This window comes from Aulonocara stuartgranti (assembly GCF_965226115.1).
Source record: "Aulonocara stuartgranti genome assembly, chromosome: 2".
NCBI classification, from domain to species: Eukaryota; Metazoa; Chordata; class Actinopteri; order Cichliformes; family Cichlidae; genus Aulonocara; species Aulonocara stuartgranti.
This window is the reverse complement of record NC_138940.1, coordinates 17,113,990-17,130,499: the sequence shown is the minus strand read 5'-3', so window position 1 is coordinate 17,130,499 and position 16,510 is coordinate 17,113,990. Positions and strand designations below refer to the sequence as shown.

Below are 16,510 nucleotides of genomic sequence, written 5' to 3'. Positions count from 1 at the left end.
AGAGTCCCAATGTCCCCTGTAACACAGACACGTTTATTTAAATGAGCTCAGATGTCAGATACTTTCTGTTTTGGGGTAAATTTGTAACGAACGCAGATCTGTAATGAAGATACGTATGGACGAGGAGGAGGAGCCCATCTTTTATATAATGTGCTCAGCTAATTGTGTCAGGGGCCATCGTTAGCAGACAGCCCGACATGAACTTCCAGATTCTGTCATGGTTGTCAGGTCGACAGAGTAACACAGCGTGATCTCTCCGACTTGCTCATTCATGCAGTCTTTTGTGTGTAAGTGTGTGTGTTTGTGTGCGTCCCCTACCAGCCGACTACACCCCTGCATTAATCACACCCATGAAATAAACAGCTTGACAGCTCGGCGGCCTCGTAAACTCGGGGGGAAAGAAACAACAACAAAAAAAATGTACTTGCACAGTAGGTGAGTCAGGCAGGGAGCAAAAAAAGGAAGAACTAGAATAGCATGGGGGTATTATAATAAAAATAATCATCACCATAACATGCTAAGTGGGAACACTTTAATAAGTGACGTGTCTGTAATGATGTGGCATTCAGCACACGGATCGCTCGAACGTGTTTCCTTAGAAGCTTTTTAAGGAAGGGATCCTTCAACTAGCATGCTTGTCAGCTGCTGTAGTGGAAACGTCACCGTCACCTGTGCACATTCTCCAACACGGTGAAGACACCCTGATAACTGTGTATTACCCTGAGAACACACTGGGCGCGTCACACAGTTTCATTTTGTCTTTTGCACAATTTCCAATTTAGACTAGAACAAAGTTGTTGTTTTTTTTAACTAAAACCAGCAGAAGTGAACACATGCAGAGCCGCATAGCTACGAAACAAGCTGCCCGAGGAAGTCGGGTCAGTGCCTGGGGCAACTATGGCTCAGGCACTGAGTGGGGTGGCCACCATTTGAAAGGTCAGTGGTTCAAACCCCGGGACCATCCAGGTGACATCAGGCGGTCAACACAGTGAACCCCAAACTGGCCCTGAAGCATCCATCAGAGCGAGAGTGAGAAGGATTTGTGTGGTGCAGGATGGATGGATGAGCCTTGTAGTGTGAAGCACTTGGAGTGGAAACACACTAGATTTAGCTTCACTGTTGTATTATTTATATGAATCCATTTTGGTGTCTTTTTTTAATATTGACCTGCTTTTCAAATATCTTTTTGTTTCTTGTTGTGTACCACCGTTATTTTACTGGATGGAACGCCTCCCACATGCTGTTTGAGATATTCTGTCTACAGTAAAACTGATATCTATTTTATGATGGGGAACATAGCAAATGTAAATCTAAATTCACAACAAACTGAGTGTATTGTACTCTGGATGGCGTTACCTTAGTCTCCAGTAACACTGTGAGGAACCCCAGGATATGTCCTTCAGTGCACATATTAAACAAATATGTAGGACTGGTTTCTTCCATTTGTGCAATATCTCTAAAATGAGAAACATCCTGTCTCAGAGTGACGCTGAAAAACTAGTTCATGCATTTATTACTTCCAGGCTGGACTACTGTAATTTCTTAGTATTTACAGGGATTAAAAAAGAGAGATTTATCTTCCCTTCGTTGACCTTGCTGATCTTGGTTGTTTCCAGAAATACATTTAAATTCCTTCTCACGTGCAAAGTCCTGAAAGCATCATATCCCCTCCTAGTACACTATCACCCCATTAGTGCACTTCACTCTCACACTTCAGGCTTACTTGTTGTTCCTAGAGTATTTAAAAGTAGAACGGGAGGGAGAGCCTTCAGTTTTCAGGCCCCAGGAACCAGCTTCCAGTTTGGATTCAGGAGACAGACACTATCTCTACTTTAAAGATTAGGCTTCAAACCTTCTTTTTTGCTAATGCACATAGTTAGGGCTGGATCAGGTGACCCTCAATCCTCCCTTAGTTATGCTGCAAAAGGCGTAGGCTGCTGGGGAATTCCCATGATGCACTGGGTGTTTCTTCTTCATTCACCACTGCTGCATGTCATAAATAGTTTCTTTCTTGTTTTTTTGTTTGTGAGCTCCCCGTGCTCCTCTTTTTCCCTCCTACACATCATACATGCTCATCCAATTAGCACCAGCCCTGCTAATTTTGCCACAGTAGATGGAGGGCGGGAGGGGACAGGATGGGGAAGTGATGAGATCTGCCCCAGGCTATGACTATGGCAGCACGAGAAGAAATCCCAGTGATCCGGTGCAGGGGTCCAGTGTATGATTTAGTTTAGTTCGTCTGCTGGAGAGAGGAGAGCAAGCACTCGTGACACATTCAGGACGAGCTGTTTATAATCCATGACTTCATCCTACGTTCATTTCTCTTTTCCTGCTTTCTCAGTTTTTACAGTGTTTCATCCAAACCTCACATCTGTCTTTGCCTTTTCGTTATTTCTGTCTGCTGCTTATAGCTGCGTTCTTAATTTTTGCTTCCTTATTAGTTTCCTTGCTCATCACACATCATTTGGTCTTATTTATTTCTGCATAGTGATCAGATCTTTTATTTTATTCTCTTATATTTTAATCTTCATTTTTCTTCCCTCTTCCTTTTATTTTCCTCATCTCTTCCTGCATATCCATTTTCCTTATCGGTGGTTGAAAGACAAGTTCATTATTAAAGAAATTGTCCCCTATTTATCTGTTTAGCCCTCCTTTATTTTAGCATCTGTCTCTTGAAACATTTGGTCAGGTGAGCAGGTAGCAGGTGAGGTCATGCAGGAGGTTTTTTTACTTCCTCAGACAGCAGCACCGAGTCCTTCTGATGCACTACTCCGGTAATGAATGGCCACACAGCGCTGTGGAGATAAAGGAGTGTGTATGAGAGGGAGAGATGGGGGGTTAGCGAGGGAACCAATGAGGGAGAGGAGGGTTTGTGTAATTCTTCTTGTGTCCAAGTGTGTGTCTACGTGCACGCTTGATGAATGGTGCCGACTACAACTGTGACTCTCCTCTCCCTCTCCGCCATAACCTTGTCCTTCCTCATCACTCAAGCCGAGCAGCAGCAAGGCCAATGACTCGGACCAAGCTCCTGGTTTCAGGCTCGACCTGAACAGGCCACTGGCGAACCAAACTCCCCACCCTCCGACTCCCCCGTGTTTGCAAGGCAGGGCTTTTTGCCTGAGAAGACACTGAGTGTGTCACCAGCTTTAAAATCTGTGCTTCAGCAGGTTTTCATCTTCTGCACTCTTGAGCGGCCCCGTTGTTGCTTCATAGCTCGTGTTTGCTCCTTGAAACAGTCCTTTTATTTTGTTTGGCAAAGCTCCCTCCTCCTGATATCAAAGACCTCTCACTGAAAAATCATCACTGCGTCACTTTGCTTCGGTGGACCTGAGTAAATATGCACAGGGGACGAGAGATTCTTTTCCTTCTCCTCCTCACTTTGTCCTTGCACAGCTGGAGGAGCTGTTGCTGCACAAAGCTACACAACTCTTTGCTTCTCTTGTGTTGTGCGACTCCCTCCTCCTCCTTCTCTCCTTGCTGGAGTTGAACGTGCCGAGGCGGGACTTTAGTTATTAGCTGTCGGAGCTTGACGTTCATTTGGTGTTATCAGCACTTGTTTAATGGCTACTTAATGGGATTAATGGGCATAAGGTAATGAGCGTAGGATGGAGGAATGGCTGCGGGTGGGGGGTGGGGGGGGGGAATGGATGGGAGAGCAAGTGGGGGGAGAGAAAGACAAAGTGAAAGACACAAGTTGGAGGGATTTGCCCACGATGGGAGATTAGGAAGAAGTGCAGGTGGCAGAAGTGAAATGCAGGGTGTCGCACTGCACACAGAACAGATTTGTGCTCGCTTAGAGCTGGAACTCTGATGCTAACACAGTTCCCAGTGGACCCAGTGTTCCTCAGTTATGTATTACACTTGCAGCAGTCTTGAATAAGCAGCTCTGGGATGCAAACTACAATATCTACACCCTCCTCTTTTTTTCTCAACTCTACAAGGATGCAAGCGCTGAAATCTGCTCGGGTGAGTGGGCATTCTCGCCCAGAGGAAGGTCTTGTGGCTCTCTTAGTATTCAAGGTAACGGCCCTCTCCTTTCCAAGCCAGGAAATTTGGATGAGGGATATATTGCAAGGAGAGAGGAACTTTAATGTCGTCACAGAGGTGACTCTCCCCAGAGTTATGACAAAAATATTGATCACAGTTGAGCGTCTAGCAGGAGGAGGCAGAACGGCAAGGGCAGCAAAGAGAGGAATATTGAATAGGATGGTGAGGGCACCAAAACGGACGAGAGGAGTCTAAGAGGTGGAGGAAAGAGGCGAATGAGAGTGGTCGGATTAATTTCTGCAGTCAAAAGTTTAAATCTGTTCATTATCGTGAGCCGAACAGGAAATGATCAAGCTGGCAATTAGAGCACTGTCAAATGAGCCATGTTGTCGAAATGAATGAATTCCTCTCCTCTTCTGTTTGCTTTAAATAGCTCACATTATTATTGTTTCCTTTTGATCCTCAGATAGCAAAAACCTTCTTTAGCTTTAGGCTGCACACAGCCACTCTGAGATGTGTAAAAGGAGTCGATGGGTACATTACTCTGTCTTCCTCCCTCTGCAGTCCACCGGTCCGTGGCTAATAAGTTTATAAGGAGGGGAATACTGCCTTATAAAGGGCCATTCGGTCCTCCTGCGCCGTCGCACCTCTAATTACTAGCCAGAGGAAAAAAGGTTTAAGCCCACCAAATCCATTTAAATAGCCTGATGGAGAGGTTGGCGTGTAATTGTTCACTTCCCCCACACAATCAGGCCACGGGCTGCTGTTCTCGGGCTTTACGTGGCAGATGCGTCCAACATTCGGCTGATGGAGGGACCCTGGGGTATAAGTAGAGAGAAAAGCATTCGGGGAAAACCCTGTATTTGTCTGACAAAGCATCTTTGCTTCGAACGCAGAGGCGAGCTTTTTTCTTTTCCTCTGGTTTCATTTCTGTACCTTTGCTGCAAAGCCAGGAGAATTGATTGTGCACAGTGCTAGTAATTAGCTTGCGTTACGAGATCCCCTCTGCTGGCAAAGCAAAAGTCCAAAAAACCAAAGCTGCTGTGGTATTAATGCCAGGATCAGGTGATGTTCGACGGGCCGCCTGGCCGCGAGGCTAAGCCCAGGCTTAGTCCTGACACGGAGAGACTGTCGTGCACAGAGGAGGGAGGAAAAATTGCCTTTGGTGGATTCGGGCAGATTATAGAGTTTAAGTCACCTGTCTACAACAGTTCATGGTCACGACGAATACTTTCCATCTATCTTAGAAGCCGTTTCCCTTTTTTTTCAGGCTGACAGTGACAGATTACAATATCGCTTGCAGACTTCTACTGGGTGTAGTTCCCATCCTTCACATTGGCAGTTGTCAAGTACAGCAAAGCAGGATGTGCCCAGTTTTCTCAGTTCAGTGCAGTTCGAAGACAAAATAGGACATCGATCAACAAACATGAGTTACGAAAGGAAGACAGTCTCCTCGGCGTGTATCGATAGGACGCATTGTTGGCCTCTGTTCATAATTCTGAGTAACTGGAAGAGAAAATTTTAATAGCTTGAAATGAAATGTGTTTGCTGTTGAGTGCATGAGAACCGTTTAATACCTGAAGGTCGACTCTGACGTTATGTCTGATTTGGAAGTCTTTGATTTGCAGAAAATTAGACGGCTTGGTGTTAAATCACAGTTTAGCCGGCAGCTGTGAGCATGTGCTGATGAAGAAAATCTCTACTTTGTTTCCTTTCTTAAACTTTTTTAGACCAATCCGATGAGCCACTGACGTTCAGTGGCACATCGGGCTAAGTCTTTATCTTTCCAAGGGCGAATGGGGGAAAGATCTCGGAGCAATGAATCGTTCGGCTTTAACTTCTGATTCCTTGACATTGGCATTTTTCCACTATCAATCAGCCTTGTGCAGACTAAAAGTTCTCTTTCTCAGCTACGATATAATGTGGCCCGTTTGTGAGAGGCTGTTACTTTCTTGGGGGGTTGAAGTAGGACCTTTTGTCATCCAGATGGGCTCCATTTCAGCCAAATGACTTCATATTAATAGGAAGAATTGGAATTACATCTAAGATTGGTGATCATTTATCCATTCCTTTAGGGTTAGTGCCATTTCTGTTGCCAGTCGAAATATCGATGGGGACGGAGAATCGGCTGCTTTGTTTCATTCGAGTTGTTGTGAAATGTGTAAGTCACCATCTACCTGTTGCCCAAAATTACCGAGGTCAAAACCGTCAAGATAAGGGAAAAATCTAAATGAAGCCAGTTTGACATGTAGTCTTTGCACCTCCCCGCCCTCCTCCTCTTCCTCCTCTTTCTCTCTGGCCTCTTGCATCTCCTGTAGTGCATTTTGCTAGTTTTACTTCAGCTCCTCTTGACAGAACTGCATTGCAACTCTCCTCCTCTTCATCTCAGCGCATCGCCTCTCCTGTCCTGCCCGCTGCAGTATGGCAGTAGATTGTTTCTCTACAGTCTCATGCATCCCTCCTTCCTGCTATTGCCTTCACAGTATGTTGCCCCCCTCCTCCCGCCCCTCCCCAAGTCTCCCCCGCTGCCACACACTCACCCCGGCCGAGTGTTGGCAGAGTGTTGCGACACCATAGATAATCGAGCCTTGCTGTCTTGTTCGCTCCTTGATAGACAACGCGGTTGTTTTCCTTAACGAGGACAAACAACGTGTAGTTGGTAACGTGTTGTTAGTATATGCTGTGTTTAATTCTCATCTTTTTTTTATTAGACCCCAAAGGCTCCAAAAATGAAGCTACTCACAAGAAAGGTACTTTCCCTTTTCCTGTTTCTTTTTCCCTTTTTTCTACTTTCTACTTCTGCTCTTCCCTCACCAACGTTTGTGATCATTTGTCTTTAATGCAACGACGAGGCATTTTCCAGATGTTGACACCATTAGGAACATGAGGGAAATGCTTTTTGGTTAAACTGTGGAGATGTTTTGCTGGAGGTTTTATCAGAAAATGTCTAGAAATAACTAAGAAAACTGCATTTCAGTATATTTAAAATATTTTAGGCGTGCACTTTTGACCTGACAGATGTTTTTCCTTTAGTGTCAGCCATGATTGTTTGCAGACGGTTGTGTCTGGCAATAGAAAACCTTTTTTTCCTCCCTGACACAGACAAATGTAGACACTTTGGTGATCACACCAGCAAACCTGTCCTTCTCCTAGTGTTTGGCTTTAAGTAAACTGCATTCATCACAGCACTATAAGAACAGTTTGTACTAAATGACAAAGACATGGAGCCACTCAAAAAATGGACTTTGTCTGAGACAGGAAAACTGCCAGTTTTTAATATTATGTGAGCTTTCAACCTTGTGTTTTCATATCAGTGAACTTGATGTTCTGGTTCATTCAGAGATACAAAACCAGCATTAAAATTTCACACAGAACATTTTTAAAGTGTTTTTCCAAACTCAGCTATAAGAATGATTTATTTTTGTCATCCTTGTGACTCATTTAATGGCACATGTAGTGGTGTGTAGCACTGTTGTATTCTACCCGCCATCCTTATGTAATGCAGGAATGTGCAGTACTGCACAGCAGCCTGTGTCCTGGTAATTTTCTGCCATTATGTTGTTTTTACAGAGGTTTATGTAAATTGTAAAATTCATTATCAGAAAAACAGTTCCTTCATTTTACAGATTTTTTATTGTGTACCTTTAGTGTGCAGGAAATAAAAAGTAAAATGAAGTCTAGAGTAGAGCACGGACTACAACAGCTTTGTAACCTTTCTCCCCGTTTGCCCTGCGTTAAAGGATCGCTCTCATCTCATTTGTCCTCCTAGCTGAAGATGCTAATTCTGGTAGCACAGCAGGCCCTTTAACACAGTGGCTCCTGTCAGTTGTAACTAATATCTGCGTGGCCCTAATTTGCATGCACAGACTCTAAGCGGTGATAGAGAGCCCCATACACAATCCGCTCACAGGGTCCGTCCTACAAATTACTGCTGCAGGACTTTCCAGACAATTACAGTTGGCGATGGAGCAAACAGCAGAGGTTACGCACTGGGTAATCTTATTTCTCGATGCTGCCAGACGGAGTCTGCAGAGTGCAGCGCAGGTTAAAGAAACGTCATTATTTTCAGTTGGATATTCCTGATCGCTATAGCAACAAGACCGAGGAAATAAGGCCGAGGTACTATTCCTCCAAAAAGTTAACCGGCCATCTAACGATGAGCGCGGCAAAAAACGACCTCGGCAGTGGACAGTAGATGCGATCCTCTTGCGTCTGATTTCTCTGGGTGAATAACGCCATTGAGAGAGACGCCGTTTGCAGACTAAAGACCCCAATTACCTCCTCCCAGTACTGTCAGCGTCACAGGAGACAGCGTTTATATTAGCAGGCAGCAGCCTGTCTGCCTCCGGGCTGCTGAGATGCATAACTTACACTCTGGCTTGGTGCTAAAAATAAATAAAATGAATATATAAAAGTGCAGAGCTGATAAGAAATCATTTCTCTTTTTATTGTTCAAATAGCAGGAGAAAAATTCCAGTTCACAGACGTGCTGGACAGGAAATCAAAGAATGTAGGTTGGACGTTAACGTGGGTCCGAGCTGCAGTCATATATTAATGTCTTATTCATGCTGCAGATGCTTCGTTTGTAATTTTTGTGAGTCAGCCATGAGCTGCTTGCCCACTTCAGTCTCTAGATGATGGGATTTCCCCCTTTTTGGACCCACAGACCCTCCTCCACCTGTAGGTTATCCTTCATTTTAATCGCTAATCAACATAAAGCACGGTCATGTAGCAGACCTACAGCAGTGCTGTGAAGACATGTCGTGCATTTTTGCTACAAAGGCGTATGTAGCGGTGATATTTTTGGCTGCAGACAGAATTGGTGGAAATGTCAGTTTTAGAAGAAAAATGATTAATGTCAAAGCGAGAGGGGAATATTAGAAGAAGAAAGGGATAGGATTGGAAGAATATGTCAGAGAAAAAATTAAATTATTTAGAAAGAGACACAAAATAATAAGTAGTAAAATAATATGATAGTAGGAGTGGACAGACTAAATGAAAGGAGAGCAAAAAGGAGGGAAGGAAAGGATGATTAGAGGAAGAGACAAGAATGCTATAGAAGAGACAGCAAAGAAGGAAGTCTGTGTACAAGGTGATGACGGCAGAGGAAAGAAGGAGTCTAACAAAGCCGAGCACACGGAGGAGATGGAGGCGGAGGGGAAGACTAGAGACCAGATAGGATGGAGAAAGAGGAGGAAGATGGCGGGTGGTGAGGTTTTACTTCCAGCGTGTTCAGCAGAATCCAGTCAGCAGGTCGGGGCTCGTGCCTCTCCATGGCCACCATCAGATTGGAGGCTCTGCTCTGCTCCTTCTGTTGTGGGATGTTGAGCACATATTTCACAGGAGCCACCTCCTTGCAGATACTTTATGCAGATTACTGTTAGGCCAGGTTCTGGGCTCTCCGTCCTCCCACAGATTCAGTCCGTCTCCGCAGATTTACGTCCATGCGAGGACGGCTCGTAATATGATTGCACAGTGCTTCAGAGAGGTGACACTTTAATGTGACGACTGCAGGTCGGAGCATATTGCGGTTATTTAACTTTTTTATTGAGGGCAAAAAATTGCTGCTATGTAGATTTATGCTTATCCGAGTGGCCTGTCTTATGAAGAACACCTTTCTAATGTGATTGCACAGTGCTGCAGAAAGCCAACGCTGCAGAATGATTACTGCAGGCTGGAGCACAGCACATCGTTTTACTGAACGTAAAGCTGAATATCCCCCTACACACAGTCGTTCCCATTCATGTGGCCTATTTTAAATAGTATGGCATCACTGCACTGTGGTTTACAAAGAACATTTTAACTGCAGGGCTTTCCAAAACCACACGAATCACGAGTGCTTTGATCAAAATGACTAAAGATTCGTTTCACGGTTACAAAAGTTTTCTTTACGAGTCAGAAATTCTTTTAATGCTTTAAATCCATGTTAACTTTCCGAAGAACAACATACAGACATGTATATTTGTGTGAAGCACTGAAAGTCTTATAAAGCAGACTATTGAAGTGTTGTATGATTTATTATCCCCATGTGAGGAAACAAAGAAGAACTTTGGCGTCTCCTTCTGTGGCCAAAGCAGCTCGTTTAATCTCTATTTAATATATTACCAGCTCCTGTGTTTGGTGTTCTGGGGTCATTTGAATGAAAGTAATTTCAGACTTTGCAGGAATTTAGAGTAACTTATTCACGCTGCCCAAATAAAAGTATCAAAGTATTTCACAACAAAAGCACCAGAGAAGAAAGCCTCAGATGATGAACATGAAGGACTAAAGCATTTTCTCTGTCACAGGCACTCATGTGAGAGCTCATATTATAGTTAATTACACACATAAATCACGTAAAATTAACCCTAACTCTTTGTATATATTTTCACATATATTTCATAATTTTCTATCCAAGTATTAACATTAAGTAGTGAAAATATGCTTTTTTGGGTTTTTTTACTGCAGTTAAAACAATAAAAAAGAGTCAAAACATTTCTTTGATTTTAATGTTAACACAACGGCCTCTGTCTTTAATCCACACAGAAATAAAAAAAACCACAATCTTAGTAAAACGTTCTGAATATGAAGAAAAAACGTTTTAAAGGTGAAGCCGTGTTCACAGCGATGGAAAAGTGTTTTTTAATAAAACTGAATCGACCTGTTTTAACAGAGTGTGTGTGTGTTTGTGTGCGCGCGTGCGCTTGTGTGTGTCCACTAATCTCAAATGACTATCTACATTTCCCTCAAGATGATTAAAAGTGTCGAGCTAACGGCAGCACATCACGACACGCCATTAAATCACACGCCAATTTATTGAGGAGATGACCATCTCTGTCTTACACGCACGCACGCACACACACACACACACACACTCTGCAAACACTCCATCTGCATGAGGGCAGCAAACAGGAAAGATCACACACAGAACACACACAGGAACTAAAACACACACATCGCTGCTCACATTTTTATTTTCCTCCCTTTTTTAATCTCTTTCACATTTCCATTGCTACCTCTCACTAATCCATTGATATAAAGCCCGAGTCACCTCGTCTCCGTCGCCATTGCAGACCTGCTATTGATTTCTGTCTCCCTGCGGGCAGCCGGCTGCCAGCCTGTCATGTTCTCCTGTCAGTCAAAAGCTGGCAAAGAAAGCCCTGAAAGGTCCAGCGACTCATTTATTGCAGACTTAATTCACTGTCTGCCTATAATTAGACAAGGTGATACATTTTTTGGTAAAGCAATTAATGTCACATTTGGAGTGGGTCCCCCTGAAATCAGGGCGCTGTTAGGTGTGGAGGTGTTTCTCCTCCTCCTTTTAAGACGGCTCCTGCATGAACTTTCTTCTTCAGGCGTCTTTGAGGTCGTCTTCAGCTGTGTGTCAAAGTGTGCAGCAGCCTCTTTCATTTGAATGAGGTCGTTAAATCAATGCAGCGCGGATGTTGCAGAGAAATCCAGTGAACGAGGATGACAGGCTAACAGGACATCGTTTTGGTTTTATAATATATCCTCTAATGATTTCTGGGTGTTTGATCAAAAAAAAAGAAGGCTTTCTGCAGTGATTACAAAAGCATCGGCATATTTCTGTGTACATAGTTCTTATTGCTCTACAAACTCTACTTTCCAACACACTGGTGCTCCCCCCTGTGCTGACTGCAGGACGTCACCGGTGACTCAAATGTTCAGAGGACAGACTCCAGGAGTGTGACTGAAATCATGGTCAGGCTCTGAACAATAGCGGCTACTGAAGATGAAGCATCCGGTGCTCTTCCAGCAAACGCAAACTATCAAACTCAGTGGCTGCTTTTCATCTTTGGAAAGGCCAGCCTCCTACATAATTTACAACAACTGGCATTTCAAAACGTGACGTCATTACTCAGGAAGCACCTACATTCACTCATAATGAAGAAAAAAGTATTTCAGCAAACTTTACCCATGAAAACAGATTAATTTAAACCCAATAAGATTCAATAATGTTTCATTAATTTCTCCTTTACATAGCATTAAGGTCAAGTATGAGTCTTACTGATTTCATCCCAAACTGCGTCAGTGTCTGCCCTTTGTGCAGTCACTTTATTAAAATCACATATTGGTATTTTATGCTGCATTTCAACAAATGACCCAAAATAGCAGAGATTATGTTCAAGTGAGGAGGATGGAGGGGTTAGCACAATATATTTCCCTGAGGCCACTGTGCTTATTTAATCATTTACAGTGAAACACAGCAATGGTCAAGAAGTTCTTCCAGCCTCTACCAGCTATCATCCCCAAAATATATCCCACCTCTGAGACTCTGACGCCGCTAGCTGGTCATTTTCTAGCAGACAGAAAAAACTTTAATGTGCTTGTTCAATATCAGATTTGAACTCGTTAAGTGTAATTATTTAGATCACAGATTTAACACAACCACACAAAAAATAAAAAGAACAAGTGAAACGTCCACACACAGCAGCTTTGAAGAAATGAAAGCCGTCGACTCGTCTCTGACCACAGCATCCGGTCCTTTTTTCTTATGACCTCATCCCACAAGAAGCTCCTCAAACATGAAAATGACACAGAGGTGTCAAGAAGATCAAAATGTGACACCTGACTGAAAACCAGATTTATGAATTGGCGCAAATTAAGCACAACAGCCAAAAACATCAGGGTGACTGACTGAAGGGTCACTGCAGGGTCTGAGCATCCACCTGCACCGACTACGCACCTGTCCTGAGAACATCTCCCCCGTTATTCCGAATAAATAAGTGCTTCCAGCAGCAATAACACACACGCGTTGTCCTGCACAAACGTTTTGTGCAATTTCTCAATTATTAGACTGGATAAACCTTAGTTTATCCAGTCTAATAAATGACTGGATAAATATAGAATGATATCTATATATATTTTCCTTTTTATGGGCGTGTGTTATAAAACACACATTCATCATATTATGCATTTGTAATCAGGTGGCCTGATTACAAATGCATAATATTTGCAATCAGGTCACCTGTTCAGTCACAAAACTGATGCCGTGCCACTTTACTCATTTCCAACAGCAGCTTTTTTAATGCCAGCAGCAGTAAGGTTGTCTCCAGGTGCTGGAAACATTCAAACTACTGATGGTTTTCATGAGTACATGTTACAGAAGAATCATGACGCTAAATGTCCTCTAATCTTCAAAAAGCTTGTTTTTATTTTGTGCTTAAACTGAAATGACTTTGTGTGTGTGTGTGTGTGTGTGTGTGTGTGTGTGTGTTCAGATAGTATGCATAAACAGCTGGAATATTGCAGAGGGGAGTGTTCACATGCAAACACATGCTGCTGGCAAACAAACACATTCACACACATTCTCACTGTAAACATACAGGACACACACACACACATCTTGTCACACAGAGAAACGGGAAATGCTCACAGGCACAAATGCCAATTTTTAGTAAATATGCATAGACAAACACAGTTGTTATCTCACTACTTCACACACACATGCACACACACATACACACACGCACACACAGAGCCTCAGGTGTTTTCTGACCAGGCTGCTATGCATCCATCCATCTCTCCATCCTCTCCCCTCCGCCTGCCTCCCACTTTGAATACATTTTATCTCGTAATGAAACTTGAACGCCCCGTGGCTGAAAGAGAGAATATGAATGAGAGGAAGAAGCAAAGTGACAAGAGACAGGAGAAAGTATCCGGAGAAAAGAAGAAATGGAATTGTGAAAAAAAGACGAGGGGCAGAAGGAGAAAATGGAGGTGGAGGAAGAGTAAAACACATTATAATGGCATTTCTCCGCCCTCACTGGGGAGGAAAATGAAGTTTTCCCTAAAGTTCACTCCATGGAAGAGGCAATGATGGATGACTGAATATGACGTCAGTAGAAAACGCCATTCCTCATCTCACCACTGCAATTAAAATGTGACAGGAAGTGTTTTTTTTTCCCTGTTGCTGATCTATTTACTCGCTCACCTAAAGGAAACTACGCTCTATAAAAGAGCCAGGGCTCCGGCTTGTATGTAGGACAATAATGAGAGCTGTCTGTGCAGGGCGTACGAGCACACAGCATCTGCATGGGAGTAAAGGCAGAATAAACCAGACAGAGGAGCAGACAGGTGCTTTGGTGTTCGAAACAGCTTTAAAGCAAATAAAGACATAATGAAGAGAAAAAAGCATTTTATTGTTGAGAGCCAAGACGGACGGTGCTTTATGTCTGAAAGCCTTCCAGCGTTTTTTGTCCCTTCCCCACGGCGGTTCGCAGCCTTGATGTTTGTCTCCTCCTCATTGTCATGTCTGGATGTAATGGAGGGAAAAATGGTTAAAGAAGCAGAAGTAGGGAGCTGAAAGTTACCTATTTTACTTACAGAAAGTCGGGATAACCCTCCAAAGTCTGCTGATTTGAGGGAAAATACTGCCTGGGTACATATATATATATATATTTAGCCATATTAGGAATGCCATGAAATCACAGTGTTGGGGAGTAACGGAATACATCTACCACCGTTACGTATTTAAAATACAAAATATGACTAACTGTATTCCGTTACAGTTACCGTTTAAAAAGGTGGTATTTAGAATACAGTTACTTTGCTGAAATAAAGGGATTACACGGCAGTATTTTCCTGTTTCATATGTTCGGTTACGCCCTCTCTAAATTTGGTTTCCACGCCCCAAACAAAACACGCATTAAAAAGCTCTAATGCCTGTGTCTCAATCTCGCGGCCCATGTCACCTCTACTTGCGTAATGACGTGAAGAAATATTTTTAAAAATTATTCACAAAAATGATTTAATATGAAGGCAATAGGCAGAATGCTACAGGCATAGCTCTAAAGAATGTAGCCTCATGGGCAGTGTAGTCCGTGCTGCAGGGAGAATGCACTGCCATACCCGTTATGTGTCTGTGAGCGCCAGGAGGGAGAAAAGGGAGAGTGGAAAAGTACGAGTTGTCATCGAGCAGAAACGGGAGCTGGAAGCATGTAAATATAATAATAACCACTGCAGCCAAAAAGAGTGCCTGACGAGCCCAGTTGTAAGTAAGCTATTAAGACTTGACTGTACACCGAGTTCGTGTTTTTCTCCGAAACAATAAGTTTTGTTGGAGCAGCCTTTCAACACCTCTCTCTGTCTCTCACTAGCAAAGTTGACCCAGACAACAAAGTTTTCGGCTACGAGCCCGACACGGAACCCGACGTATTAGCTAGAGGTCCCTTTACTACGGTTTGGAGCCGCGGACCTGTTTTATATACGCGCCAAATAGTTTTCTATACGAGATCGCTGCAAAAAAGTGCAGCCTTACTAATGCCCACCCTACTGTTCCTCATTTTATATTAAGATTTAAAAATCTAGTTGGTATTGATATGGCGAGTAACCTTCAGTAATAGTAATAATTTACATAGCAACATAGCAATAGTACATTTATGTAGTTGTAAAAAGCATGATAATATAATAGGTAATCCAAAGTATTCAGAATACGTTACTCTCATTGAGTAACGTAACGGAAAATGTTACAACAGCGGTCTCCAACCTTTTTTGTGCCACGGACCGGTTTATGCCCGACAATATTTTCACGGACCGGCCTTTAAGGTGTTGCGGATAAATACAACAAAATAAAACTAGTACCGGTACCGAAAAAAAGATTTATTCATAACACACGTGAAAAGACCCAGGAAAACCGAGTTAATGATAAAAACGATAAAAACGATAACAACATAACGTTGAAAACCGATAAAAACCCTGAAAACCATACATTTCACACCTGAGCCTCAACTTTCGCGGCCCGGTACCAAACGACTCACGGACCGGTACCGGTCCGAGGCCCGGGGGTTGGGGACCGCTGCGTTACAAAATACATTTTGGGGCTGTAATCTGTAGTGGAATACGTTTTAAAAGTAACCTTCCCAATACTGTCAAATCAGGATGATTTGATCAGCAGATACTTACTTACCAGGGTCCTCGAGTATTTTAGGACTCCTAACTGGTTCTTAAGATTAGAGTCAGACCTCTCTAATGGTCTGGTTGCTGAAAGGGAACGACAGCTTTCTCCCCAAATCTCGTGGAAATTTGAAACTATAAAAGTGGAGGCAAAGATCCACCTAAAAGGTTTGGAACGGCAGTGAAAAATATTTTTTATATATATCTCTATATATTTTGTATTTGTTTTTCATAAATAAATGAATAAAAAGAGAAAAAAGACTCCCAGAGGAAAATTGTGAACTGGGCCTTTAATGTTCACATTATTCACCCTGGAGTTTCCTCCTCCTCGTTGGATTCCTCTGGCAGCTAGTCAAGGTTCAACTGATGTATTTCTGACCTTTGTTTGGATTTAAAACGTCATCATTGTATGACATGAGTTATTTCTGATAATCATTCCTGAGTTCTGGTCAGGGAACATGGTGACTTTGTAGTAAACAACAAAGGCGAAACATGGTCGGACGGACAGCGCGGCTGTTGAAGTTGTGCAGGTATGTCGGTCCCGCTGCAGCACCGACACTGTGTTTGAAGATCGTTTTTTCAGAAGTGCGAAATCTTTTCGTGACTTTTAGCGAACTTTCTTCGAAGT

General features: G+C 43.0%; 1 protein-coding gene across 3 annotated transcripts in view; it reads left to right on the top strand.

Moving 5' to 3' along the window:
• The window catches only part of glra1 (glycine receptor, alpha 1), a 118,242-nt gene that overhangs the window by 28,132 nt on the left and 73,600 nt on the right, over window positions 1-16,510 (top strand). Inside the window, exon 4 of one of the 3 annotated variants that reach the window (XM_082551545.1) lies at window positions 6,699-6,737. The exons of the other annotated variants lie outside the window; for them this stretch is intronic. Coding sequence (XP_082407671.1) covers window positions 6,699-6,737 — 39 coding nt within the window. The remainder of the gene's footprint in view (window positions 1-6,698; window positions 6,738-16,510) is intronic. 3 annotated transcript variants of the gene reach the window in all.